Source organism: Heterodontus francisci, chromosome 23 (assembly GCF_036365525.1).
Source record: "Heterodontus francisci isolate sHetFra1 chromosome 23, sHetFra1.hap1, whole genome shotgun sequence".
In the NCBI taxonomy this organism is placed as follows: domain Eukaryota; kingdom Metazoa; phylum Chordata; class Chondrichthyes; order Heterodontiformes; family Heterodontidae; genus Heterodontus; species Heterodontus francisci.
In genome coordinates, this window is record NC_090393.1 from 44,042,946 (window position 1) to 44,070,934 (window position 27,989).

Sequence of the window (27,989 nt, forward strand, 5' to 3'; positions counted from 1 at the left end):
TGCCAAGCTAGTTTAAACCATGTCCAAAAACACTAGCAAACCTCTCCGCCAAGATATTGGTCTCGGCCCCCATGAGGTGTAACCTGCCGGATTGTACAGGTCCTACCTCCCCTAAAGCCGGTCCCAATACTCCAGAAATCTAAAGCTCTCCCTCTTGCACCATCTCTCCAGCCACACATTCAACTGCTGTTTCCTCCTATTTCCGTATTCATCTGCATGTGACACCAGAAGTAGTCCAGAGGTTACCACTATTCAGGTGCTATTTTTTAATTCCTTTCCTAGTTTCCTGAAATCTGCCTGCAGGACCTCATCCCTCTTTCCACCTATGTCATTGGTAACAATATGAATCATGATCTCTGACTGATCACCCGCTCCCCCCCCCCCACCACCCCCCCCCCCCCCCCCGCCCCAACAGAATGCTCTACAGCAACGACTCAGTGACGTCCTGGGCTCTGGCACCAGGGAGGCAACATATCATCCTGGAGTCATATATGTGGCCACAGAAACACCTGTCTGCTCCTCTAGCTATAGAATCCGCTACCACTATTGTTAGGCCAATGTGCTTTGTTGCATGATAATTTTCTTTAATCCACTAACCAGAGATCTGAATTTATTTTTTTAAAAGACATTTTAAAACGACCAGCTAAAAGGATGATTTTGCTGGTAGCTTAAGTTGGTTACCTAATTTGCAACACTGTATCCTACACTGCAATGCTTGTGAGGAGGGAGACGAAATGTCTGCTCCTGTCCCAGCAAGAATCAAGACCCAGGAAGTTTAAAGGAACTACCTGTTCTTTTTAGCAAGAGAGAAATACTGCTAACTGCTATGTTTGGTGACTGTCATGTGACAATCACCTCCCCATCTGTGGTTTTAAGCTAGTCTTTCTGCAGCAGAGAGAGGAGAAGCAACTGGACTCTGAAATGTGAAGACCCAAATGGGGTTCTCTTCCTCTCTCTCTCTGTCTCCATTCCAGCTTGAAAGCTTTCAAATCCTGCCTGTTGACTGACCAGCTTTGTATACTCTAGCTACAATCAGAAACCCCATTGGAGGAAATCATCCGTATGGCTGTCTCCAAGAGACCCACCGAACCAATCATCTACCCTTCAAACTAAAAGCCTCAGGACCACCGAATTCAGCTAGAAGCCAGCCAAATCACCAAACGCCACAGAATGTATACCTTTTTTTTCTATGGACTCTAACTCAACCAATCTACCTTTCCCCACTCTGTAACCTATTTGCGTGTGTGTGTGTAAACCTCCAGAGGGTGTGTGTGAGTGAAAGTTGGCACATTGTTTATCATTTTTATTAGTTCAGTTTAGGTACAATAAAGTTAACCTCTCTCTTTGTTAACTCAAGAAAACCTGTCTGATTGGTTCTTGTTATGATCGTAGCAAGTAAGTTATCAAACACTGACTTAATTGGCTGGTACATCCACTTTAAGAAAGAATTAAACCTGTTGTGGTCAAACAAAGAGAGGGAAAAGAGGGACACCCTTCGACCTCTCCTCACTTGACTGTAACACTATTGATCAAGTAACATCTAGAAGTTTAGAATATGGATTGAGTATGAACACCAAAAAGACAAAAACAATGAAAGTTAGAAGGAATACGTTAGAAGAGACCAGTGTGAAGATTGAAGTGCATGGTGTCACACTGGAACAAGTAGATAAGTTTGTCTATTTAGGACAAATGATAACAGGAGATGGTAGATACGATGCTGAAGTTAGAAGAAAGACAGAGATAGCCAGAAGTAATTTTGTGAAGACGAAGGATGTGTTAACAACAAGAAAGCTCAAGTTTTTAACAAGGAAAAACTCATAAGATGCTACATCCTATCCACTTTCCTGTATGCATCAGAAACCTGGACAACAAATGTAAAGATCTTTGGAAGAAAACAGAGGTCTTTGAAATGTGGATGCTAAGACATATGCTTAAAATTCCTTATGCAGATCATAAGGCAAATGAAGAGGTGCTTGAAATTGTAAGAGCAAAAGGAACTCTAAAAAGTGAGATTCAGAAAAGAAAATGTCAGTATTTCGACCATTTGATCAGAGCTGAAAAGCTACAGAGATCTCTTCAGAGGGCAACTTGGAGGGCAGCAGAAAGAGGGGTCAACCTGGGGGTAGTAGGATGATGGATGTCACAGAGCGGTTGAAAATGAGCGACAGTGGATGTGTGAAGATGGCGCAAGATAGATGAGAGTGACATACCATGACAGCAGATCTCCTGGTAGGAGTAGTTACTAGCAGCAGTAGTAGCATCACTATTGTTTTCCTGACCTCCCTCCTCCCCCCTTATACAGCTGAGCCAGCCATTCCCATAGGAACCATCGTCCTCAGCAGTATTCAGAACTGAATACCAGTTGGAGAGTGAGATGCACTCATGGGGCCCCTGCATCTCCTGGCTGGTTCTGCTTGACAGTCTGGTGGTCACCCATTCCCTCTCTGTCTACACATCCTTCAGCTGTGCTGCGACCACATCCAGAAACGTGCTATCCATGTAGCTCTTAGCCTCACAGAAGCACTGCAGTGATGCCAGCTACTGCTCAATCCTCAATCTCTGAAACCCAGAGCTTGAGCTCCTCCAGCTGACAACACTTCCTGCACACGTGGTTGTCCAGGACATGAGAACTGTCCTGGAGTTCTACATGGAACAGGATGTGCACTCCACTGGGCTGTGGTGCCCTGCCATGTCTTGATTTATTAGGCTAACTAAACTTTACAGAAATACAGACTTATTCAAGACTTATTTTTTTAAAAACTCACCAGCAGCTCGCCAATAAGTACCTTTACTTGTGCTAACGTCACTTAGTTTATTTTACCTCACCCCTTCATGCTTGTGCTCCCTATGGGTTCCAGCCACTCTTCTGTTCCACCCCGAACTCCTTCAGGGCCATGCTCCTTATCTCTGTGCTCTCTGATTCAACAAAATAATAGATATAGTTCCCCAGCTGCTATTTTATACAACTGCCAAAGCTCTGAGTGACAAATAAAAATGCTGTATTACTTACCAACTAATCACCTACCTGCTGTCTTGTGACCTCATTCCCTGATTTTTTTTTTCTTCCTCCTCAACTCTGGTCCAGCCTCTCGCTGCTGCTGCTGCTCTCAGGCCTCCGGTCTCTGCTCATTATATCTCGGTCTCTTGTCTCTGGTCCCACACTCCCCGCTGCTGCTGCTCTCAGGACTCGGGTCTCCTCTCTTCATATCCCTGCCTCTTGCTTGTGGTCCCACTGTCATAGTTGTTGCTGCTCTTGGGCCTCGGGTCTCAGCTCTTTTATATCCTGATGATATCTTTATTTTTTGCAATCCACACCAATCTTTAATCTAATGAATTTCAAATTGGTGACAGATTAATAGAGGTACAGTTCTTAGCACTGGAACATTTAGCTTATTATCTGTAATTACTCAGAACATTTGATTTTTTTGTATAATTCAGATGTACATGCCTTGTTTGAATTTTATAAATATTACTTTATCCAGCAGAGGGCAGTATTAATCTGAAAACTGAATGTGTGCCTGACCTGGATAGAGATCTGTTAGTTTGTTTCTTATTGTTTCACAACATCAAAAAGTTCTGCTCAATAGCTGATCCATTGTTTCTCTATAATATAACCACAATGAGTACAAACCCTTTCGGAATTTCATTTTTGCTTGAAGGAGCACTGTTGGTTCAGAGTCAGTAATGTCACAATTCTACTGCAAAAAATAAGTAGCACTGATTTTTGCATTGCTCTATTTCCAACACTCCTGTCTATCTGATGTCAGCATTCCTGTAGAAACATAGGAACAGGAGTAGGCTATTCAGCCTCTTGAGTCTGCTCCACCGTTCATTTAGACTATAGCTGATCTGTACCTCAACTCCATTTACCCACTTTAGCTCTGTATTCTTTGATACCCTTACCTAACAAAAATCTAGTGATCTCAGTCGTGAAAACTCCGATTGTCCCAGCATCCACATTCTTTTGAGGAAATTTCTCATCCACATGCTGCCTCTTGGTGACATCATCCGAGAACAGCATCAGTTTCCACATGTATGCTGATGATGCTGAGCTCTACCTCACCATCTCTCTCAGCCCTGCCACTGTGTTCGGTCCCCACCATAAACTCTCTTCCCTAGTCATCCACTCCAGCCCTCTCCCTGGCAACTATTTGAGTCTGAACCACTGTTTGCAACCTTGGCGTAATATTTGACCCCAAAATAAGCTTCCAACTAAAGCCTGGCTCGGGCATAAAATTAAAACCCGACCCAACAACAGCCAACCCGAACCCGACCCGGGACTCAGTCCTTTAATTTTTTTTAAATACCCAACCCGACCCCAAAATAACAAACATATTTTTGAAACAGAAAAAGATCATAGACTAAAACAAAAACAATGCAAAGCAAAACAGTACAGTCCAGCCCGACCCGACTAGAACCCGAATGCTGGACACCGAATACAGACCCGACCTGACCTGAACCAACACATGTAGTTGGGTTGGTCGAGTTCGAGTCGGGTAACCAGGCTTTACTTCCGACCACATATCTGCACGTCACTAAGACCACCTACTTCTAGCTCTGTAATGTTGGCCGACTCTGCCCTGCCTCAGCTCATCTGTTGTTGAAACCCTCATCCTTGCCTCTGTTACTGCTAAATTTAACTATTCCAACGCATTCCTGGCTGGTCTCCCACATTCTACCCTTCAGTGTCTCCTCACCCCTGTGCTTGCTGCCCTACATTAGTTCTCGGTTAAGCGACAACCTGATTTTAAAATTCTCATACTTGTTTACAAATCCCTCCCTGGCTTTGCCCCTCCCTATCTCTATAATCTCCTCCAGCTCCACAACCCTCTGAAATATCTGCACTCCTCCAATTCTTGCTCTTGAGCATCTCCGATTTGAATCGCTCCACCATTGGTAGCTATGCTTTCAGCTGCCAAGGCCCTAATTTCTAGAATTCCCTCCATAAATCTCACCACCTCTCTTTCCTCCTTTAAGATGCTCCTTAAAACTTACCTCTTTGACCAAGCTTTTGGTCATCTGCCATAATGTCTCCTTACTTAGCTTGTTGTCAAATTTTAGAGTCATAGAGTTATACAGCACAGAAACAGACCCTTTGGCCCATCATGTCCACGCCGGCCATCAAGCACCTAACTATTCTAATCCCATTTTCCAGCACTTGGCTGGAGATTACACCACTGGTCACAGGCTTTTGTTTGATAACGCTCCTGTGAAGTGTTTTGGGATGTTTTACTATGTTAGAAGTGCTATATAAATACAAGTTGTTGTTGTTGAGAGAATTCCATATTTCTTTGATCCTTTATGTGAAAAACACTTCCTGATTTCCCTCCTAAATGACCTGGCTCTAATTTTTAAGATTATATCCCTTTGTTCTTGATTCCCTTGTCTGAAGAAATAGTATCTCTGTATCTACCCTGTCAAATCATTTTAACATTTTAAATATCTCGATCAGATCACCCTCACTCTTTTATCCTATAGGATAAAACAGGATAATGCAATTCTGTTAGCATTCAAATCTTGTCAGCAATGAGAGCTTAAGCCTAGAGCTTAAAAAAACAGCAACAACTTGCATTTATTTAGCACCTTTGACATAGAAAAAGTGACAAGATGCTTCACAGAGCTGTAAATGGGCAGAAATGGACACCGAACTGCAGAAAGAAATATAAGGAGGGTTGAATAAAAGCTCGATTGAAGAAATGGGCTTTATGAAGGATCTTAAAGGAAGAGAGGAAGCTGGAGAGTTGGAGCAAAGTGTAGGGCCTAGCTGATGGCACAAATCCCCCCCCCCCCCCCACCCCACCCTCACCACTGTTGGAACAAAGGGAGGGGGCTGCCCAAGTGTCCAGAGTCAGTTCAGGTCAATGCAGGTCAGCAAGAACTGGAGTGACCAGTGAATAGGAGATGACATGGGATAAGATACAGGCAACAGAGTTTTGCGATGAGCTGAAGTTTAGAGTGTGGTGGATGAGATACCATACAGGAGGGCATTTGAACAGTTAACTCTCAGGTGACTAAGGCATGAATGAGAGTTTCAGCAACACATGGGCTGAGGCACTGGTGGAGGCAGACAGTATTATGACTGTGGAAGTAGGTGATCTTTCTGATAGAACTGATATGGGTCAGAAGCTCATCTTCGGGTCACATAGAACACCAAGGTCGCAAAGAGTCTGGTTCAATCTGAGATAGGAAAATATAGCAAATTTTCTTTTAAAATAAAATTGGATGAAAAACCCCATTATCTGTCAAATTTACATTCCTGCCAGTGTCATAATATGAATTTGAATCACTTTTTACCCTTATGGACTGGCATGATTCAAATTTAACCTCTCGGTTCAGACACTGTTCAGTTAAGCATTCAGTTCTGGATGCCGCACCTCCAGAAGGATATATTGGCCTTGAAAAGGGTGTAGCGCAGACTCATCAGAATGATCTTGGGGCTAAAAGGGTTAAATTATGAGGCCAAGTTGCCTGAACTAGGCTTACATTCCTTGATTGTCAAAGATAAAGGGTGACCTAATTGAGGTGTTTAAGATGATTAAAGGAATTGATAGAATGGATAGTGAGAACCTATTTCCTCTGGTGGGAGAGTCCAGAAGAAGGGGGCATAGCCTCAAAATTAGAGCTAGCCCATTCAGGGGTGATGTCAGGAAGCATTTCTTCATACAAAGTGGAAATCTGGAAAACTCCCCCCGCCCCCCCCACCTCCAAAATCTGTGGAGGCTGGGGGTCAATTGAAAATTTGAAAACTAAGTCAGATAGAATTTGTTAGGTGAGGTTATTGAGGGTTACAAAACCAAGGCAGATAGATGGAGTCAATATACAAATCAGCTGTGATCTAATTGAATGGCAGAACAGGCTCAAGGGACTGACTGTCCTACTCCTGTTTCTATGATCTTATGTTACTATTAGATATACAGTATATGTGAACACATGCTGGGCTTCCTCAGAAACTTGGAGCACTGTTTTGCAAGCCCAGAAATAGCTGCATGTCGCAGAATATACATTACCTGTACCTGTGCAGTATTGATCTGTGCTCTCTAGGAGGCTGGAATTGGCCATTTGTGTGTGGACAATAGCACAGGGACTTGACAGGGGAAATGGAAACAGTCTGTTTCCAGTGGTTGAGGGGTCCAGTATGAAAGGAATGCAGATATAAGATTAAATGTAAGAGATTTAGGACAGTGAGCAGGCAAAAAAAAGTTTTCCACAAAGGGTTGTGAGGCAGTGGATGCACTACTGAAGTCAGTGACTGAAGCAGAGACCATCAAATAAAGTCCTTCATTTTTATTTCCATTGATTTCAGTGGAGCTGATAATCAGACAGTTTCTCTCATGACCAGTCAATTCAAAACACTAGTTTTATGCCCAGGCAACAAGTTGAAAAACTACTCCCATGTCAGCACTTAAAAATAAAAATAATCTAGACCCCACCCCTGCATTCCATCTAGACCCCACCTTCCATCCAGACCCCACCCCTGCCCGCCATCTAGATCCCACCCTCTATCCAGACCCACCCTCCATCCAAACCCCATCCACGCTCTCCATCCAGAATGTGATTGGATGCTGCTTGTCCTTTGCCATAACATGCCCTGTTGGAGCCTCTCATCATCGTTTGAACAAAGAACAAAGAACAAAGATAATTACAGCACAGGAACAGGCCCTTCGGCCCTCCAAGCCTGCGCCGATCCAGATCCTCTCTCTAAACATGTCGCCTATTTTCTAAGGTTCTGTATCTCTTTTCTTCCTGCCCATTCATGTATCTGTCTAGATACATCTTAAAAGACTCCATCGTGCCCGCATCTACCACCTCCGCTGGCAATGCGTTCCAGCTGCCCACCACCCTCTGCGTAAAGAACTTTCCACGCATATCCCCCCTAAACTTTTCCCCTTTCACTTTGAACTCGTGTCCTCTAGTAATTGAAACCCCCACTCTGGGAAAAAGCCTCTTGCTATCCACCCTGTCTATACCTCTCATGATTTTGTACACCTCAATCAGGTCCCCCCTCAACCTCCGTCTTTCTAATGAAAATAATCCTAATCTGCTCAACCTCTCTTCATAGCTAGTGCCCTCCATACCAGGCAACATCCTGGTGAACCTCCTCTGCACCCTCTCCAAAGCATCCACATCCTTTTGATAATGTGGCGACCAGAACTGTACGCAGTATTCCAAATGTGGCCGAACCAAAGTCCTATACAACTGTAACATGACCTGCCAACTCTTGTACTCAATGCCCCGTCCGATGAAGGAAAGCATGCCGTATGCCTTCTTGACCACTCTATTTACCTGCGTTGCCACCTTCAGGGAACAGTGGACCTGAACACCCAAATCTCTCTGGACATCAATTTTCCCCAGGACTTTTCCATTTACTGTTTGCTTCATTCTGATTCTGATTGGGTGAGCTGACTACAATGGCATCGGTCCCTCTCCATTCAGCGTTGCTGGTGTTTCCATGGTGCTGAAGTCCAACATTTTCCCCCATGATAATCAATAACCATGGAAGTAAAGCATACATAATGATCATAGAGCACTCACACTCTTCACATCTTGCCATTTGACCAAAATGTGCACAAAAAGGTTAAAGTATACATCCATACAGTGTATGCCTGAGTGTTGTGATCACTTACCCAGCAACTGTGTCTGGGATTCGCTTTCTTTTTACTAATTAAAAGTTCAATTAGCCACAGCTGGGTTCCCAATTACCCAGAAGTTAACATGTTAAATAGTAGTTAACGTTATAGATAACACCAGTGAGTGAGGGAAAGGATAATAAAAGAATGTGAAAAGAGGGTGAGTACATTGGATTAGGACTACTGTTCCTGTGGACAATAAACACCAACATGGACTAGTTAGCCTGTATGAACTGTTTCCATTTTGTAATTTCTATTTAATTCTATGTAACTGAGGCAGGTAAAGTTGAACACAACAGCATTAAAACATCATAAGCATACAATACACTTTATGATTTAAGCTTTCTGTTAAAACCCTTAGGACATAACCCCTGACCAACTGACTCTGGAAGCCCTGTTAGAGATGACCGATGAGGAAGTATGCGAAACGGTGAAGAAATACGGAACAAATAGTGAAGAATGTGCCAGATTAAATGCCTCACTATCCTGCCTAAGAAGTGTTCATAAATCAGGTGAGCAAACTGTGTAGTGCAACTCTTCAATGCAGCCAGGGTGAGCGCACTGAAGATGGCTGGACTTTATGGAAGAGGGAGATACATGCTCTGAAAACTTTTTTGTTTAATAAATATGAAAATTGTGCAGGGGATTTAAGACATGGTTAACTCAGCTCTCTGATGGTACAATGAGTAAAGGCTGTGTCTCTTGCATCACTGAGCTATACTGACCTAAGTTAGCTCATCTTTACAGGGGCAATGGTTGGGTTGCTACAGTTGACATCAGTGTTCCTGGGCTAGGAAGGGGAAATGCTTCTCAATGCTATTCAGTGACACCTGCTTGAAAGTGTATGTGGATAGATTTTGGGTGGGGACTGGCTTGGGCTTGGTTCCCATGCCCTCCATGGTTGAATAGCCTGCTGATATTCACTGTCCAAATTCATTTAAGATGAATGCCCACTTGGGAAAAGTACTGGGGACTACCGGCATTGAAGCCCATGGAAAGGTAGCTGTTGGGGGGGTTGGTGTGGCTGGGGTGTGTAACTGTTGAAGGTGGATTTCACCCTCATTGATGTTGAACTGGCATCTTTCTTTTCAAGATCCCATTGAGGTCTGAATTCCTGCGTCGGGCAGCTCAGGAAGGACGTGTTCTGACTCACTAGGGTCGACTGTAATAAATCCTGCAGTGACTGATGTCCTACAAAAACAACTTATATTTAAATAGCACCTTTATCATAAAACACCCCAACGCGCTTCACAGGAGCATTATAAAATAAAGTATGACACCAAGCCACATAAAGAGATATTGGGTCAGATGACCAAAAGCTTAGTCAAAGAGGTAGGTTTTAAGCAGTGTCTTAAAGGAAGAAAGTGAGGTAGAGGCGGAGAGGTGTAGGGAGGGTATTCCAGAGCTTAGGGCCTAGGCAATTTAAGGTGTGCCCATGGTGGAGCGATTAAAAGCAGGGATGCACAAGAGGCCAGAATTAGAGGAGCACAGTATCTTGGAGGGTTGTGGGGATGGAGGAGATGACAGAGATAGGCAGAGGGAAGGCCATGGAGGGATTTGCAAACAAAGATGAGAATTTAAAAATCAAGACGTTACTTGACTGAGAGCCAATGTAGGTCAGTGAGCACAGGAGTGATAGGGGAACAAGACTTGGTGCATGTTAAGACACGGGCAGCAGAGTTTTAGATGACCTCAGGTTTACAGAGAGTAAAATGTGGGAGACAGCCAGGAGTGCATTGGAATAGTCAAGTCTCGAGGTAACAAAGGAGTGAATGAGGGTTTCAGCAGCAGATGAGCTGAGACAGGGGCAAAGTCGGGCAATGTAAAGGAGATTTTAGGCAGTCTTACTGATGGCATGAATATGAGGTTGGAAGCTCATCTCAGGGTCGAATGTGACTCCAAGATTGCGAACAGACTGGCTTAATTTCAGACTGTTGCCAGAGAGAGGAATGGAGTCAGCTAGGGAATGGAGTTCGGAACGAGGTCCAAAAGCAATGGCTTCAGTCTTCCCTATATTTAATTGGAGGAAATTTCTGCTCATCCTGTACTAGATGTCAGATAAGCAGTCTGATAATTTAGCAACAGTGGAGGAGTCGAGAGAGTTGGTGGTGTAGAGCTGGGTGTCATCAGCATACATGTGAAAATAATGCTGTGCTTTCGGACGTCTTAAGACCAGTCTGATTGTCTCGAGCGGATGCTGAGACTGTTGCTATAGCAGTTTTAGACTTCTTTCACGCCTGACTGCAACATGCTGGGACATCAGATGCAGAGAGCCTTTGCAAAGGACTTTGCTGCCCCTATAGCTGGCTAAAGTTTGCCTCCATTCGTATCAGTGGACATGCTGAAGGAGTTCTAGTAATATGGCTGTGGCTGCAGAAGACACTGATGAAGCCTCAGCATTTTAGGGCGCAGCCACGTCCATCCCAACGAAGCTCTCTCCCTTCCCCTCAAAGGACAGAAGATGTGGCAGATATCGGGCAGCCACTGCCACAGTGCCAGGGATAGCAGGATCAGAAGTGCTATATTACCACTAGGGGGTAGAAAGAGATCCTAAGATTTCTTTCCAGAAAGCGCTACCTTGTTCACGAAGATATTTTTAAAAAATCTGCCCTTAGGGTGCACTGACCTTTAGTTTTCAATTTAAATCCTTAGGTTGATATTATTTTTAGATCTCATTTTACACCAATTTTTTCAGCCTCTGCTCTCGAAGGCATGTTGCTGAGTACAGTTTCACAGACGTTGGGTGCCTTGCCCAATATTCCTAATGTGTAATGTATTCCAGACAGTGTCAGCTAGCTGAACCCCATCAGGTTTTGCTGGGTATTGCTCAGGAATGGGAAGCCTTATCGATCTTCCCCCCCTCCCTGACTTGGAGCAATTAGGCCAATTGTACTCCCTTTACTGCCACTCCACCTGATTTCACTAACGCAGCACAGACGGAAGATTAACCCAGAATCTTTTCTGGGACATCTGTGTCAACATAACTCTGAAATGCAATCAAAATAAGCATCCATCCTCCATTTATACTTCCTCAGTAGGTACGTTTGCTACAAAATTCACGTACTGTTTGGAATTGCCGCACTTTTCTTACCGAATCTTAGCTGGTGTAATCTCAGATTTGTTAAAAGGGATCTAATGTGCTCATATGAAGTAAGATGTATTATTACATAAGGGGGCTGGAATATTTACACATGAAGAGAAAATAGTTTCACATTTTGAATTTAAGAATAAATCATGACCAACATATCGGGGTAGATTTTGACTTGGAGCAATTGTGTAAAACAGCCCATTTTACATCTCTCCCAATTCACTAACACCCAGTTTACACTAGCACACAGTCAAAAACTACCCCATTGTATTGAACCACCTTTAAAGTGTAATTTTGTTTATTTTAAGGTGTTTTTTTCACCAGCGGAGGGCAGCAGTTCCTTTACTGATTGGATTATCTCTTGTGTATTCAACAAAACAAGCAAAACGGCAGGCGAGGGAGAGTATCTTCAAAATACACCCCCTGTGTCTCATATTGTGTAGCTTTTGAGGTTTATCCAAGACAGGGGCATTAACATATTGTGAGGTGTTAGATTTTAATCAGCTATCCTGTAAACTCAATAACGTAAAGCTATTGTCAAAAATCAAAGTCTTGACAATTTGTTGCTGTCGAGACATGGTAAGAGTTGCATGCCAGATTTTTTGAGCACCTCCCTTTCCTTCAGTTTTTCCATCTCAGCAGACAGTTAAGTGGTAGCACTCTTATCTCTGCGACACAAGATTGTTGTTTTTAGTCCCACTCCAGGACTTGAACACAAAAATCTAGACTGATACTCCAGTCTGAGGGAGTGCTGCACGGTTGGAGGTGCCGTCTTTTGGATGAGACAGGTAACTGAGGCCCCACCTGCCCTTTCAGGTGGACATCAAAGATCCTATGGCACTCTTTCGAAGAAGAGCAAGAGAGTTATCCTTGGTGTCCTAGCCAATAATTACCATTCAATTAACACCACAGAAATAGATTATCAGGTCATTATCACATTGCTGTTTGTGGGAGCTTGCTGTGAGCAAATTGATTGCGACATTTCCTACATTACACAGTGACTACACTTCAAAAGGACACCTATAAAGTGCTTTGGGACATCCTGTGGTCCTGTGAAAGGTGCTATATAAATGTAAGTCTTTTTCTTTTACTCTGAAACTGGTTCCAAAAAGGTACATTGGAGTGACTGACAGTGACTCTCTAATTTATTTTCTCCATTCTTCCCTTTGGGGAAATGCTTGGCAGCAATCAGGAGCCTCACAGTTCAGGGAAATCACTGACATCAGTCCACCCACTTCATTCAATGCCCCAGCAGTTTAGCACTTGCCACTCAGCAAAAATAATAGATAGGATGGTGGTTTTGCTGCTGAGAATTTAATGTTAGCTGCTTTTGGCATCTGAGAAACTGAACCAACTTGAAAACTGCCTAGTACTGTGACGCTGTTCATTTAAATAGTAAAAAAAAAATCAGTTTCTTGGGTAATAATGAAGAGACAAGTACCTATATTGAGGTCACTACCATGCAGGGATTGTTTTGGTGTGATTGAATTGACAGCTGCAAGCCGAAATCCCTGGAACATCTACACCTTTAGTATTGTTGTTAAATATCTGAACAAATATCTTATGAATTAACATTGACATTGCATTTTAAATGGTATTGATTTAAAATAGTCCGGAAATTATAAAATGCTATGGCACAGAAGGAAGACATTTGGACTGTTTGCATCTGTGCTGGTGGTAGCTTTCCAACTGGAACCTTTCTCTGCCCTTTTAGCAAATTCCAAACTGCAGAAGCAAAATTTGGCATGGTTTGGAATGTGAAAATGTAAAGAGCTCTGCAGAGTTCTGTCACAGAAAGCCTTTTGTGTCCTTTTCTCTTGGATTCAATTTATTTTTGTTGGGGGTGGAGGTTGAAAATTGCCATGGGTGGGTGAGAATTTGAAACTAGCTAGCTGTTTAAAATAAAACCCATTGTTGATTGATATTTCCTATGATATCTGAGATTTGGTAGAAAGCACAGAGACCATGAAAACAAATGTCAGAAATACATATTTCATAAGTTGGCCATTTTTGACTCCAGCTTATTAGAAGTTATCTCAGGACAATTTGTTGACAGTACTGATCAATTCTATTATAGACAGACCTCCTAGTTTACATGATCAAAAAGTCTTGTCCAAAATGTGTACTTTGCATTAAAAGAACTTACATCACACATTTAGAGAGTTACTCTGGATTGTTGAATACTAATATTTTTTCCCAAGAACTGTTGAGAGAAATTTCAGGCAAATTATATGCACCAGAATAGCCACTTGTCATGCTACCTGTACTTTGTTATTTATCTGTAATTATTTTTCTTATTAATGCATGATGTGTACATAGCTAGAATGATGAGATTATAGCTTCTCACACTGTTAACAGTAAGCTGCTAAGCAAAATGAGACTGAATAAATCTCAGCTCAGTTCGTTTGGACACTGATCCACAGCACAAAACTATGTCTTGATTCACCACAAATGGGCAATAAATTGGCAATCGCACCTTGAGAGGTCATTAGAAATTATTAAGAGCTGGGACAAAAGCTGTCTCATTTTACTTAGAACCACTTATACACTCAAGGGAGCAGAGTTTGGTCTCAAGTCTGGCTTAGTTCAAAGCGGTATAGCAAAGATGGGCACACAAAGCTATAATTCACCTTATCACACTTACTCCCTCAGTTGAAATGGCTAAAAGTTTTAATAAAAACGAGAAGGAACATGCAGTTTTAAACACAGGCATTGATTATGGGTTCTCCTATACACTGATTCGAGGACTGATGGTGGTTTATACTTGTGATTTCTCCACACAACAAGAGGAAGAGATGTTGAGAGGAGCCCAGGCAATTTATAAAAGGAAGGACTATCTGAATAAAACTCACCGAGGAGCTGTTGGTGCATCCTATATCAGGTGGTTAACAGGGAAACATTAACAAAGGCAGTCCACATGTTCACCATTTCACCAAGGAATGATTACTGGGAGCAGCAGGGGATCAAGATGCAGTTGAAAAGGACTTTTCTTTATATGTCAGGGGATGATGCAAGTGGTTGGAACAAACTGTACATATCAAGCATCTGAGACCTACTTGTCCCTGTCCTAGCATGTTAGTGTTTAATGCGTACACATTAGCATTCTCCCTCAATTACAATGTTTTTAATTTCCTCTGTGCATTCACATCCAATTTTTCACTGTGGCTGTAGACAAGTTCTCTTAATGCTATATTTTCTCAAATTAGAATATGATGAATAGTTAGTTGTGTGCACAATGAATCTTGTTTTATTGATGGGTTTTCCACAGTTGACAGATGAGAACAAACTCTGTGCTAGAGATCAAATGGGTATATATTTTCCTCTGTTTGCAACTGTGAAGTCAGTTCCAGTTTTATACCCTTACATTAGCAATCAGAGAAAATGCTGTGCTCCAATATGTTGTGGCTGAGAACATAAGAAGCAAGAGTATATCTTCATCCCTTCAGTAATTTCAGCAAAAAAGTAGAGAACAGAAAAAAAAACATGGCCCATAAAAAGGCCAATCAGGCCACCTGACTTACTGCTTTCTGATCCATGTTCCTTTGTCTCTCTAAGTTCTCATATTGCTTTTTTTCTATTCTAAAATTAACACTGGTGTAGTAGCAATTTTAGAACTGGATATACTGTAAGTTATGCATATTTTTTTCTAGGGGGTTCCAGACATATGAGCTGCAGAATATATAATTATTTTATGATGTGTGTAAAGAGAGAAAATCAGAGAGCAATAGAGAGACACATGCAGAAATAAAAAGGGACTCAGAGTTACTGATGGCGATTGTGAAACACATGATTTATGATGGTTGGACAGGTTGTGTCATCTCTCTCCCACCATCTGGGCTGACTTGTTTTATACACACCATCCCTGTTTATCCACCTCCCTCATGATCCGTTTATACTTCCAACTATACTTTTCATTATTTGTTCTTGGGACATGGCTGCTGTTAGCAAGACCACATTCATTACCCACCCCTGGTTTCCCTGCAAAGGTGATAGTCAACCTTCTACTTGAACTACTGCAGTTCTTGTGATGGTAATCCCCACAATGGTGTTAGGTAGCAAATTCCAGGGTTTTGACCCAGTGACAATGAAGGAATGGTGGTGTATGTTCCAGTTAGATTGGTGTGTGACTTGAAGGAAAGTTTGTGGGTGGTCGTGTTACCATAACACTGCTGCTGTCTTTCTTGACAGGAGATGTTGTGGCTGGGAGATGTTATAAAGCAAGCTTCGTGAGATACAGCAGTACATTCTGTAGATAATATATACCTCATCCACGGTGCACCAATGGTCAACGGGTTAGATATTGTGTTCAATTATTTAAATATATATCTAATTTCTGAATTTAATATTGCATTGCTGATCGCTGTTACAGCTTGAATGAGAAGTGACTCTAAAGGCAGGTTTTTAAAAATTCTTTCATGGGAAGTGAGCATCGCTGGCAAGACCAGCATTTGTTACCCATCCATAATTTCCCTTGAGAAGGTGGTGGTGAGCTGTCTTCTTGAACTGCTGCAGTCCATTGGTGTAGGTACACCCACAGTGCTGTTAGGAAGGGAGTTCCAGGATTTTGACCCAACGACAAGAAAGGAACAACGTTCAGTTCCAGGTCGGGATGGTGTGTGGCTTGGAGGGGAACTTGCAGGTGGTGGTGTTCTGATGCGTCTGCTGCCCTTGTCCTTCTAAGTGATAGAGATAGTGGGTTTGGAAGATACTGCCGAAGGAGTTGCTGCAGTGCATCCTGTATATGGTACACACTGCTGCCACTGCGCGCTGATGGTGGAGAGAGTGAAAGTTTAAGATGGTGGATCGGGTGCTGATCAAACGGGCTGCTTTGTTCTAGATGGTGTCGAGCTTCTTGAGTGTTGGAGCTGCACTCATCCAGGCAAATGGAGAGTTGCCATGACACTCCTGACTTGTGCCGTGTAGATAGTGGACAGGCTTTGGGGAGTCAGGAGGTGAGTTACTCACCACTGAATTCCCAGCCGCTAACCTGTTCTTGTAGCCACATTATTTATACGGCTGATCCAGTTAAGTGTCTGGTTAATGGTAACCCCCTGGATGTTGATAGTGAGGAATTCAGCGATGGTAATGAAGTTGAATGTCAAAGGGAGATGGTTATATTCCCTCTTGTTGGAGATGGCCATTGCCTGACAATTGTGTGATGCGAATGTTACTTACCACTTGTCAGTCCAAGCCTGAATGTTGTCCAGGTCTTGCTACATAGGGACATGAACTGCTTCAGTATCTGAGAAGTCGCGAATGGTACTGAACACTCTGCAATCACCAGCGAACATCCCCGTTTATGATGGAGAGAAGGTCATTGAAGCAGCTGAAGATGATTGAACCTAGGACACTACCCTGAGTAACTCCTGCAGAAATGTCCTGGGCTTAGACGTTTGGCCTCCAACAACCACAACCATCCTCCCTTGTGCTAGGCAGAACTCCAACCAGTGGAGAGTTTTTTGCCTGATTCCCATTGACTTCATTTCGCTCCTTGATGCCACATTTGGTCAAATGCTGCCTTGATGTCAAGGGCAGTCACTCTCACCTCACCTCTTGCAGTCAGCTCTTTTGTCCATGTTTGGACCAAGGTTGTAACGAGGTCTGGAGTTAAGTGGCCCTGGCAGAACCCAAACTGAGCATCGGTGAATAGATTGTTGCTGAGTAAGTGCCGCTTGATAACGCTGTCAACGACACCTTCCATCACTTTGCTGATGATTGAGAGTAGATTGATGGAGCAGTAATTGCCCAGATTGCATTTGTCCTGCTTTTTGTGGACAGGGCGTACCTGGGCACTTTTCACATTGTCGGGTAGATGCCAGTGTTGTAGCTGTACTGGAACAGCTTGACAAGGGGCACGGGTGGTTCTGGAGCATAAGTCTTCAGTACTACTACCAGGTATGTTGTCAGGGCCCATAGCCTGTATCCAGTGCCTTCCGCTGTTTCTTGATGTCACAGAGTAAATTGAATTGACTGAAGACTGGCATCTATGATGCTGGGAACCTCAGGAGGAGGCCGGAATGGATTGTCCACTCTGGCTGATGATTGTTACAAATGATTCAGCCTTTTCTTTTGCACTGATGTGCTGGGCTCCCCCATCATTAACGATGAGGATGTTTGTGGAGCCTCCTTCTCCTGTTAGTTGTTCAATTGTCCACCACCATTCTAGACTGGATGTGACAGGACTGCAGAGCTTTTGTCTGATCCATTAGTCAGTCTGGAAGGCAGAGCAAATATAGACCTGTTAAGGCACAATTGAATAATGCAAGGCTGGATTGCATCTATTTTAACGCAAGGAGTCTTACAAGTAAGGCAGAAGAATTGAGGATGTTGATTAACACATGGGAATATGATATGATTGCTATCACAGAGACATGGTTGAGGGAAGGGCAGGACCATCAGCTTAATATTCCAGGGTATAGAATCTTCAGGCGTGATGTTGGGGATGGGGTGGGGGGGGTGGGGGTGGTGTAAAAGAGGAGGTGGCATTGCTCTATTGCTCAAGGAGTCAATTACTGCAGTAAGGAGGGATGATATCTTAGAAGGTTCCTCAAATGAGGCCATATGGGTAGAACTTAAAAACAAAAAAGGGGCAAACAGTCAGGGAGAGATAGAGGAGCAGATATGTAGGCAAATCTCAGAGAGAACATAAGAACATAAGAAATAGGAGCAGGAGTAGGCCATTCAGCCCCTCAAGCCTGCCCCACCATTCAATAAGAATATGGCTGATCTGTCCCAGGCCTCAACTCCTCTTTCGGGTCTGATCCGCACAATCCTCGACTCCCCGATATTTCAAAAATCTGTCTATCTCCTCCTTAAATACATTTAGTGACCTAGCCTCCACAATTCTGAGGTAGAGAATTCCAGAGATTCACCACTCACTGAGAAAAGAAATTCCTTCACATCTCTGTTTTAAATGTGTGACCCCTTATTCTGTAACTATGTCCCCTAGTTCGAGATTCCCCCACCAGTGGAAACATATTCTCAACATCTACCCTGTCGAGCCCCCTTTGAATCTTATATGTTTCAATAAGATCACCTCTCATTCTTCTAAATTCCAATTAATAAAGGCCTAACCTGTTTAGCCGTTCTTGATAAGATAACCTCTTTATCCCAGGAATCAGCCTCGTGAACCTTTTCTGAACTGCCTCCAATGCTAGTATATCCTTCCTTAAATACGGGGACCCAAACTGTACACAGTACTCCAGGTGTGGCCTCACCAACACCCTGTACAGTTGTAACAAGACTTCCCTATTTTTAAACTCTACCCCCCTAGCAATAAAGGCCAACATTCCATTTGCCTTCCTAATTACTTGCTGCACCTGCATGTTTTGTGTTTCATGTACAAGAACACCCAGATCCCTCTGTACTACAGTATTTTGTAGTCTTTCTCCATCTAAATAATAATCTGCCTTTTCATTCTTCCTACCAAAGTGGATGACTTCCCACATTGAACTCCATCTGCCAAGTTTTTGCCCACTCACATAACCTATCTATATCCCTTTGCAGATTCTTTGCATCCTCATCACAACATGCATTTCCACCTATTTTTGTATCATCAGCAAATTTGGATACACTACACTCTGCCCCCTCCTCCAAGTCATTAATATAGATAGTAAATGGTTGAGGCCCTAGGACCGATCCTTGTGGCACCCAACTAGTTACGGTTCTCCAACCTGAAAAAGACCCATTAATCCCAACTCTCTGTCTTCTGTGTGTTAGCCAATCCTCAATCCATGCCAACACATTACCCTCAATACCCTGAGCTCTTATTTTGTGCAATAACCTTTTATGTGGCTCCTTATCAAAAGCCTTCTGAAAATCCAAATACACAACATCTACCGGTTCCCCTTTATCTACTCTGCTTGTTATATCATCAAAGAACTCTAACAAATTTGTCAAACATGATTTCCCTTTCGTAAAACCATGTTGACTCTGTTTGATTGCATTATGTTTTTCTAAATGTCCTGCTATTTCTTTCTTAATACTGGACTCCAGCATTTTCCCAATGACAGATGTTAAGCTAACTGGTCTATAGTTTCCTGCTTTCTGTCTTCTTCCTTTCTTGAATTGGGGCGTCACATTAACGGTTTTCCAATCTGCTGGTACCCTACCAGAATCCAGTGAGTTTTGGTATATTACGACCAATGCCTCCACTATCTCTGCAGCCACTTCCTTTAAAATCCTTGGATGCAGGCCATCAGGTCCTGGCGACTTGTCTGCCTTTAATCCCATTAGTTTATCAAGCACCTTTTCCCTTGTGATAGAGATTGTTACAAGTTCCTCCCTCCCATTTACACCTTGCTCATCTATTATGGTTGGGATGTTTATAGTGTCTTCCACCATGAAGACCATGAATGCAAAATATTGGTTTAAATTATCTGCTCTTTCCCTGTTATTAATTCCCCAGTCTTGTTCTTTAAGGGTCCCACACTTACTTTAGCTACTCTCTTCCTTTTTATATTCCCGTGCAAGCTCTTACTGTTTGTTTTATATTTCTTGCCAATTTATTCTCACAATCAATTTTCTCCCTCTTTAATAGCTTTTTAGTCGTCTGTTGCTGGTTTCTAAAACATTCCCAATCCTCTGGCCTCCCACTAGCTTTCGCCGCTTTGTACGCCTTTGTTTTTGATTTGATACTCTCCTTAACTTCCTTTGTTATCCACATCGTTCTCATCGAGTCCTTCCTTCTGACTGGAATAAATGTTTGCTGAGTATTATGAAATATCTGCTTAAAAGTCTTCCGCTGCTCATTTACTGACTTTCCCTTTAGTCTCATTTTCCCAGCCCGCTTTAGACAACTCTTTCTTCATACCTCTGTAATTGCCCTTGATTAAGTTGAAGACACTGGTTTGAGACCAGAGTTGCTCACCCTCAAACTGAATTTGAAATTCTACCATGTTATAATCACTTCCCCCTAGAGGATCCTTAACTACGAGATCTCTTACTAATCCTACCTCATTACACATTACCAAATCTAAAATAGCCTGTTCCCGGGTAGGTTCTGCAACGATTGTTCTAAGAAACAATCCCTGATGCACTCTACAAATTCATCTTCCATGTTACCCTTGCCAATTTGATTTTTCCTGTCCATATGCAGATTAAAATCACCCATGATAATTGTAGTGCCCTCCATTATTTCCTGATTAATACTTTGTCCTACAGAGAGGCAACTCCTCAGGGGCCGATAGACCACTCCCAGCCATGGTTTCTTTCCCTTGCTATTCCTTATTTCCACCCAAACTGATTCTACATCATGATCTGTTACACCTATATCATTACTCACAACTGCACCAATCCCTTCCTTTAATAACAAAGCTACCCCACCTCCTTTTCCTTTCTGCCTATTCTTCCGGAACATCGAATACCCTTGAACATTGAGTTTCCAGTCCTGGTCATCTTTTTTATTTTTTTTATTTATTTAGAGGTACAGCACTGAAACAGGCCCTTCGGCCCACCGAGTCTGTGCCGACCATCAACCACCCATTTATGCTAATCCTACTCTAATTCCATATTCCTATCACATCCCCATCTGTCCCTATATTTCCCTACCACCTACCTATACTAGGGGCAATTTATAATGGCCAATTTACCTATCAACCTGCAAGTCTTTGGCATGTGGGAGGAAACCCACGCAGACACAGGGAGAACTTGCAAACTCCACACAGGCAGTACCCAGAATTGAACCCGGGTCCCTGGAGCTGTGAGGCCGTGGTGCTAACCACTGCGCCACTGTGCCGCCCTATAACCACATCTCTGTGATAGCGATCAAATCATATTCATTTATTTCTATTTGTGACGTCAGCTCATCTATCTTGTTACAAGTGCTACGTGCATTCAGATAAAGAGCCTTAAGCTTTGACTTTTTACCATTTTTACCTGCTCTGGTTCTAATTTCTGCTGTCCTCTTTTTTATGCTCTGTCCCTTCCTGTCACACTCTGTTTAATGTAGGCCCCTTCACTACCCTGCACCTCTGCTCTCTCGTTACTTTTCGACTTTTTATACTTCCCTTCAGTTGAACCCTCCACCCCTACTATTGAGTTTAAAGCTTTATCTACAACCCTAGTTGTACGATTCACCAGGACACTGGTCCCAGAATGGTTCAAGTGAAGCCCATCCCAACGGAACAGCTCTTTCCCCAGTACTGGTGCCAGTGTCCCATGAATTGGAACCCATTTCTCCCACACTAATCTTTGAGCCATGCATTAACCTCTCTAATCTTATTTACCCTATGCCAATTTGCATGTGGGTCAGGTAGTAATCCAGAGATTATTACCTTTGTGGTTCTGCTTTTTAATTTAGCCCTGAACTACTCATAGTCCCTCAGCAGAACCTGTTTCCTAGTCCTACCTATGTCGTTGGTGCCTACGTGGATCACGACAACTGGATCCTTCCCCTCCCACTCCAAGTTCCTCTCCAGCCCAAACGAGATGTCTTTAACCTTGGCACCAGGTAAGCAACACAGCCTTCGGGACTCTCTATCTTTGCTGCAGAGAACAATATCAATTCCCCTAACTATGCTATCCCCTATTACTACTACATTTCTCTTTTCTCTCCCCACTTGAATGGCGCTCTGAACCACGGTGCTGTGGGCAGTTCGCTCATCCTCCCTGCAGTCTGTGCCCTCACACACACTGGGAGCAAGAACCTCGTACCTATTGGATAAGGTCTTTGGCTGAGGCTCCTCCAAAGCTAATTTCTTAGCCCATACCTGCCTCACTCGCAGTCACACCCTCCTGTCCCTGACCACAGTTCAAATTTGTTGTAGCTAATCTAAGGGGTGTGATTGTCTCCTGAAACACAGTGTCCAAGTAACTCTTCTCCCTCACTGATGTGTCGCAGTGTCCGCAGCTTGAACTGCATCTCATCAACTCTGAGCTGAAGGTCCTCGAACAGCCAACACCTGCTGCAGATGTGGCCACAGTGGATCACACTGGCGTCCACCAACTCCCACATACTAAAGCTGCAACACATCGCCTGCCCAGCCATCTCTATTCTATTTAATTAATTAATTTGGATCTCAGTATTTAAAAATAAATGAATTATTTAGGTGTACTCTTAACCTGTAATGACTTGGCCAAACAAAAAAGAGAAACGGAAGAAATACCCACCAATCACACTTCGATTTTGTTGGTGAAGTAGGTCCACTGAACAGAGCGCTGTTGCCACCGCCGCTTCTGATCTCGGGCCTCGGGTCTCGGGTCTCCACTCTTTATGTTTTAGTTTAGTTTAGTTTAGAGATACAGCACTGAAACAGGCCCTTCGGCCCACCGAGTCTGTGCCGACCATCAACCACCCATCTATACTAATCCCACACGAATTCCATATTCCTACCACATATCCCCACCTGTCCCTATATTCCCCTACCACCTACCTATACTAGGGGCATTTTATAATGGCCAATTTACCTATCAACCTGCAAGAGGCAGAAAGGACGTTTGAGGACTCGTCTACTGAGGTAGTCTGGGCCGAGGTTAGAAACAGGAGAGGAGAGGTCACCCTGTTGGGAGTTTTCTATAGACCTCCAAATAGTTCCAGAGATGTAGAGGAAAGGATAGCAAAGATGATTCTTGACAGGAGCGAGAGTAACAGGGTAGTGGTTATGGGGGACTTTAACTTTCCAAATATTGACTGGAAATACTATAGTTCGAGTACTTTAGATGGGTCTGTTTTTGTCCAGTGTGTGCAGGAGGGTTTTCTGACACAGTATGTAGACAGGCCAACCAGGGGCGATGCCACATTGGATTTGGTACTGGGTAATGAACCCGGCCAGGTGTTAGATTTAGAAGTTGGTGAGCACGTTGGTGATAGTGATCACAATTCGGTTAGGTTTACCTTAGCGATGGGCAGGGACAGGCATATACAGCAGGGCAAGAATTATAGCTGGGGGAAAGGAAATTATGATGCGATTAGGCAAGATTTAGGATGCGTAGGATGGGGAAGGAAACTGCAGGGGATGGGCACAATCGAAATGTGGAGCTCATTCAAGGAGCAGCTACTGCGTGTCCTTGATAAGTATGTACCTGTCAGGCAGGGAGGAAGTTGTCGAGCGAGGGAGCCGTGGTTTACTAAAGAAGTTGAAGAGCTTGTCAAGAGGAAGAAGAAGGCTTATGTTAGGATGAGACGTGAAGGCTCAGTTAGGGCGCTTGAGAGTTACAAGCTGGCCAGGAAGAATCTAAAGGGAGAGATAAGAAGAGCAAGGAGAGGACACGAAAAGTCATTGGCGGATAGGATCAAAGAAAACCCTAAGGCTTTCTATAGGTATATCAGGAATAAAAGAATGACTAGAGATAGGTTAGGGCCAATCAAGGATAGTAGTGGGAAGTTGTGTGTGGAATCGGAGGAGATAGGGGAAGTGTTAAATGAATATTTTTCGTCAGTATTTACAGTGGAGAAAGAAAATGTTGTCGAGGAGAATACTGAGATACAGACTACTAGGCTAGATGGGATTGAGGTTCACAAGGAGGAGGTGTTAGCAATTTTGGAAAGTGTGAAAATAGATAAGTCCCCTGGGCCAGATGGGATTTATCCTAGGATTCTCTGGGAAGCCAGGGAGGAGATTGCAGAGCCTTTGTCCTTGATTTTTATGTCGTCATTGTCGACAGGAATAGTGCCAGAAGACTGGAGGATAGCAAATGTTGTCCCCTTGTTCAAGAAGGGGAGTAGAGACAGCCCTGGTAATTATAGACCTGTGAGCCTTACTTCGGTTGTGGGTAAAATGTTGGAAAAGGTTATAAGAGATAGGATTTATAATCATCTTGAAAAGAATAAGTTCATTAGAGATAGTCAGCACGGTTTTGTGAAGGGTAGGTCGTGCCTCACAAACCTTATTGAGTTTTTTGACAAGGTGACCAAACAGGTGGATGAGGGTAAAGCCGTGGATGTGGTCTATATGGATTTCAGTAAGGCGTTTGATAAAGTTCCCCACGGTAGGCTATTGCAGAAAATACAGAAGTATGGGATTGAAGGTGAATTAGTGCTTTGGATCAGAAATTGGCTAGCTGAAAGAAGACAGAGGGTGGTGGTTGATGGTAAATGTTCATCCTGGAGTATAGTTTCTAGTGGTGCACCGCAAGGATCTGTTTTGGGGCCACTGCTGTTTGTCATTTTTATAAATGACCTGGATGAGGGTGTAGAAGGGTGGGTTAGTAAATTTGCGGATGACACTAAGGTCGGTGGAGTTGTGGATAGTGCCGAAGGATGTTGTAGGTTACAGAGGGACATAGATAGGCTGCAGAGCTGGGCTGAGAGATGGCAAATGGAGTTTAATGCGGAAAAGTGTGAGGTGATTCACTTCGGAAGGAGTAACAGGATTGCAGAATACTGGGCTAATGGGAAGATTCTTGGTAGTGTAGATGAGCAGAGAGATCTTGGTGTCCAGGTACATAAATCCCTGAAAGTTGCCACCCAGGTTAATAGAGCTGTTAAGAAGGCATATGGTGTGTTAGCTTTTATTAGTAGGGGGATCGAGTTTAGGAGCCACGAGGTCATGCTGCAGCTGTACAGAACTCTGGTGCGGCCGCACCTGGAGTATTGCGTGCAGTTCTGGTCACCGCATTATAGGAAGGATGTGGAAGCTTTGGAAAAGGTGCAGAGGAGATTTACTAGGATGTTGCCTGGTATGGAGGGAAGGTCTTACGAGGAAAGGCTGAGGGACTTGAGGTTGTTTTCGTTGGAGAGAAGGAGGAGGAGAGGTGGCTTAATGGAGACATATAAGATAATCAGAGGGTTGGACAGGGTGGATAGTGAGAGCCTTTTTCCTCGGATGGTGATGGCAAACACGAGGGGACATAGCTTTAAGTTGAGGGGTGATAGATATAGGACAGATGTCAGAGGTAGTTTCTTTCCACAGAGAGTAGTAGGGGCGTGGAACGCCCTGCCTGCAACAGTAGTAGACTCGCCAACTTTAAGGGCATTTAAGTGGTCATTGGATAGACATATGGATGAAAATGGAATAGTGTAGGTCAGATGGTTTCACAGGTCGGCGCAACATCGAGGGCTGAAGGGCCTGTACTGCGCTGTAATGTTCTATGTTCTATAAGTCTTTGGCTTGTGGGAGGAAACTGGAGCACCCGGAGGAAACCCACGCAGACACAGGGAGAACTTGCAAACTCCACACAGGCAGTACCCGGAATTGAACCCGGGTCGCTAGAGCTGTGAGGCTGCGGTGCTAACCACTGCGCCACTGTGCCGCCCTGGCTCCTCTCGCCTGTTTCCGCTCTCGCCACCGCCGCTTCTGGTCTCGGGAGTCGGGTCTCCGCTCTTTATATCCCGGCTCCTCTTGCCTGTTTCCGCTCTCTCCGCCACTGCTTCTGGTCTCGGGTCGCTGCTGTTTATATCCCGGCTCCTCTTACCTGTTTCCGCTCTCGCCGCTGCTGCTTCTGGTCTCAGGCCTCGGGTCTCCGCTCTTAATATCCTGGCTCCTCGCGCCTGTCCCTGCTCTCGCCACCGTCCCTTCTGAGAAGTGTAAAAATAATAGGATCATAATAGTTGGGGATCTGAACTTCCCCAATATTAACTTAGTGCAAAAGGCTTAAAGGGGGCGGAATTCTTAAAGTGCATCCAGGAGAGCTTTTTGAGCCAGCAGTAGAAAGTCCTACAAGAGAAGGGGTGGTACTGGACCTAATCTTAGGAAATGAAGCCGAAGAAGTGTAGAAGTGTCAGTGGGGAAGCATTTCGGGGATAGTGACGATAACTCTAAGATTTAAAGTAGTTATGGAAAAGGACAAAGATGGACCGGAAATAAAGATACTGAATTTGGGGAAGGCCGATTTTGATATCATAAAACAGAATCTGGCCAAAGTGGACTGGGAGCAGCTACTTGTAGGAAAGTCTACATCAGACCAGTGGGAGTCATTCAAAATGGAAATAGTGAGAGTTCAGGGCCAACATGTTCCCGTAAAGGTGAAGGGTAGGACCAATAAGTCCAAGGAACCCTGGATGTCAAGAGATATAGAGGATTGGATAAGGGAAAAAAAGGAGGCTTATGGCAGATTCAGAGGGCTGAAAACAGCGGAGGCCCTAGAGGAGTATAGAAAAGTGTGGGGGGGGGGGTACTTTAAGTAATTAGGAGAGTGAAGAGGGGGCATGAAAAAACACTGGCAGGCAAGATAAAGGAAAATCCCAAGGCATTTCATAAGTATTAAGGGCAAGAGGATAACCAGGGAAAGAGTAGGGCCCATTTAGGACCAAAGTGGTAATCTGTGTATGGAGCCGGCAGACATAGGTGAGGTTTTAAATGATTACTTTTCATCTGTGTTCACTATAGAGAACAATGATGTAGGTGTAGAGATCAGGCAGGGGAATTGTGATATATTTGAACAAATTAGCATTGAAAGGGAGGAGGTATTAGCGGTTTTAGCGGGCTTAAAAGTGGATAAATCCCCAGTCCCAGATGAGATGTATCCCAGGCTGCTATGTGAGGCAAGGGTGGAGATTGCAGGGGCTCTGACACAAAATGTCAAATCCTCTCTGGCCACAGGAGAAGTGCCAGAGGACTGGAAGACAGTGAGTATGTTATTATTCAAGAAGGGTAGTAGGGATAAACCAGGTAATTACAGACCAGTGAGTCTAACATCAGTGGTAGGGAAACTACTGGAAAAAATTCTGAGACAGGATTAATCTCCACTTGGAGAGGCAGGGTTTAATCAAAGATAGTCAGCATGGCTTTGTCAGGGGGAGATCATGTCTAACAAATTTGATTGAATTTTTCGAGGAGGTGATTAGGTGTGTAGATGAGGGTTAAGCAGTTGATGTAATCTACATGGACCTCAGTAAGGCTTTTGATAAGGTCCCACATGGGAGATTGGTCAAGAAGGTAAGAGCCCATGGGATCCAGGGCAATTTGGCAAATTGGATCCAAAATTGGCTTAGTGGCAGGAGGCAGAGGGTGATGGTCGAGGGTTATTTTTGCGATTGGAAGCCAGTGACCAGTGGTGTACCACAGGGATCAGAGCTGACACCCTTGCTGTTTGTAGTGTACATTAATGATGTAGACGTGAATATAGGAGGTATATCAGTAAGTTCGCAGATGACACGAAAATTGGTGGTGTCGTAAATAGTGAGGAACAAAGCCTTAGATTACAGAATGATATAGATGGGTTGGTAAGATGGGCAGAGCAGTGGCAAATGGAATTTAATCCTGAGAAGTGTGAAGTGATGCATTTTGGGAGGACTAACAAGGCAAGGGAATATACAATGGATGGTAGGACCATAGGAAGCACAGAGGGTCAGAGGGACCTTGGTGTACTTGTCCATGAATCACTGAAGGCAGTAG

At 43.7% G+C, this 27,989-nt stretch overlaps 1 protein-coding gene across 2 annotated transcripts in view; it reads left to right on the forward strand.

Annotated features, from left to right (window-relative positions):
* The window catches only part of ksr2 (kinase suppressor of ras 2), a 490,636-nt gene that overhangs the window by 126,112 nt on the left and 336,535 nt on the right, over nucleotides 1–27,989 (forward strand). For both annotated transcript variants that reach the window (XR_010977280.1, XM_068055178.1), the window contains exon 3: nucleotides 8,989–9,139. Coding sequence is in view for 1 of the 2 variants with exons in the window: in XM_068055178.1 (XP_067911279.1) it covers nucleotides 8,989–9,139 (151 nt within the window). In the remaining variant the exon portion in view is untranslated. The remainder of the gene's footprint in view (nucleotides 1–8,988; nucleotides 9,140–27,989) is intronic.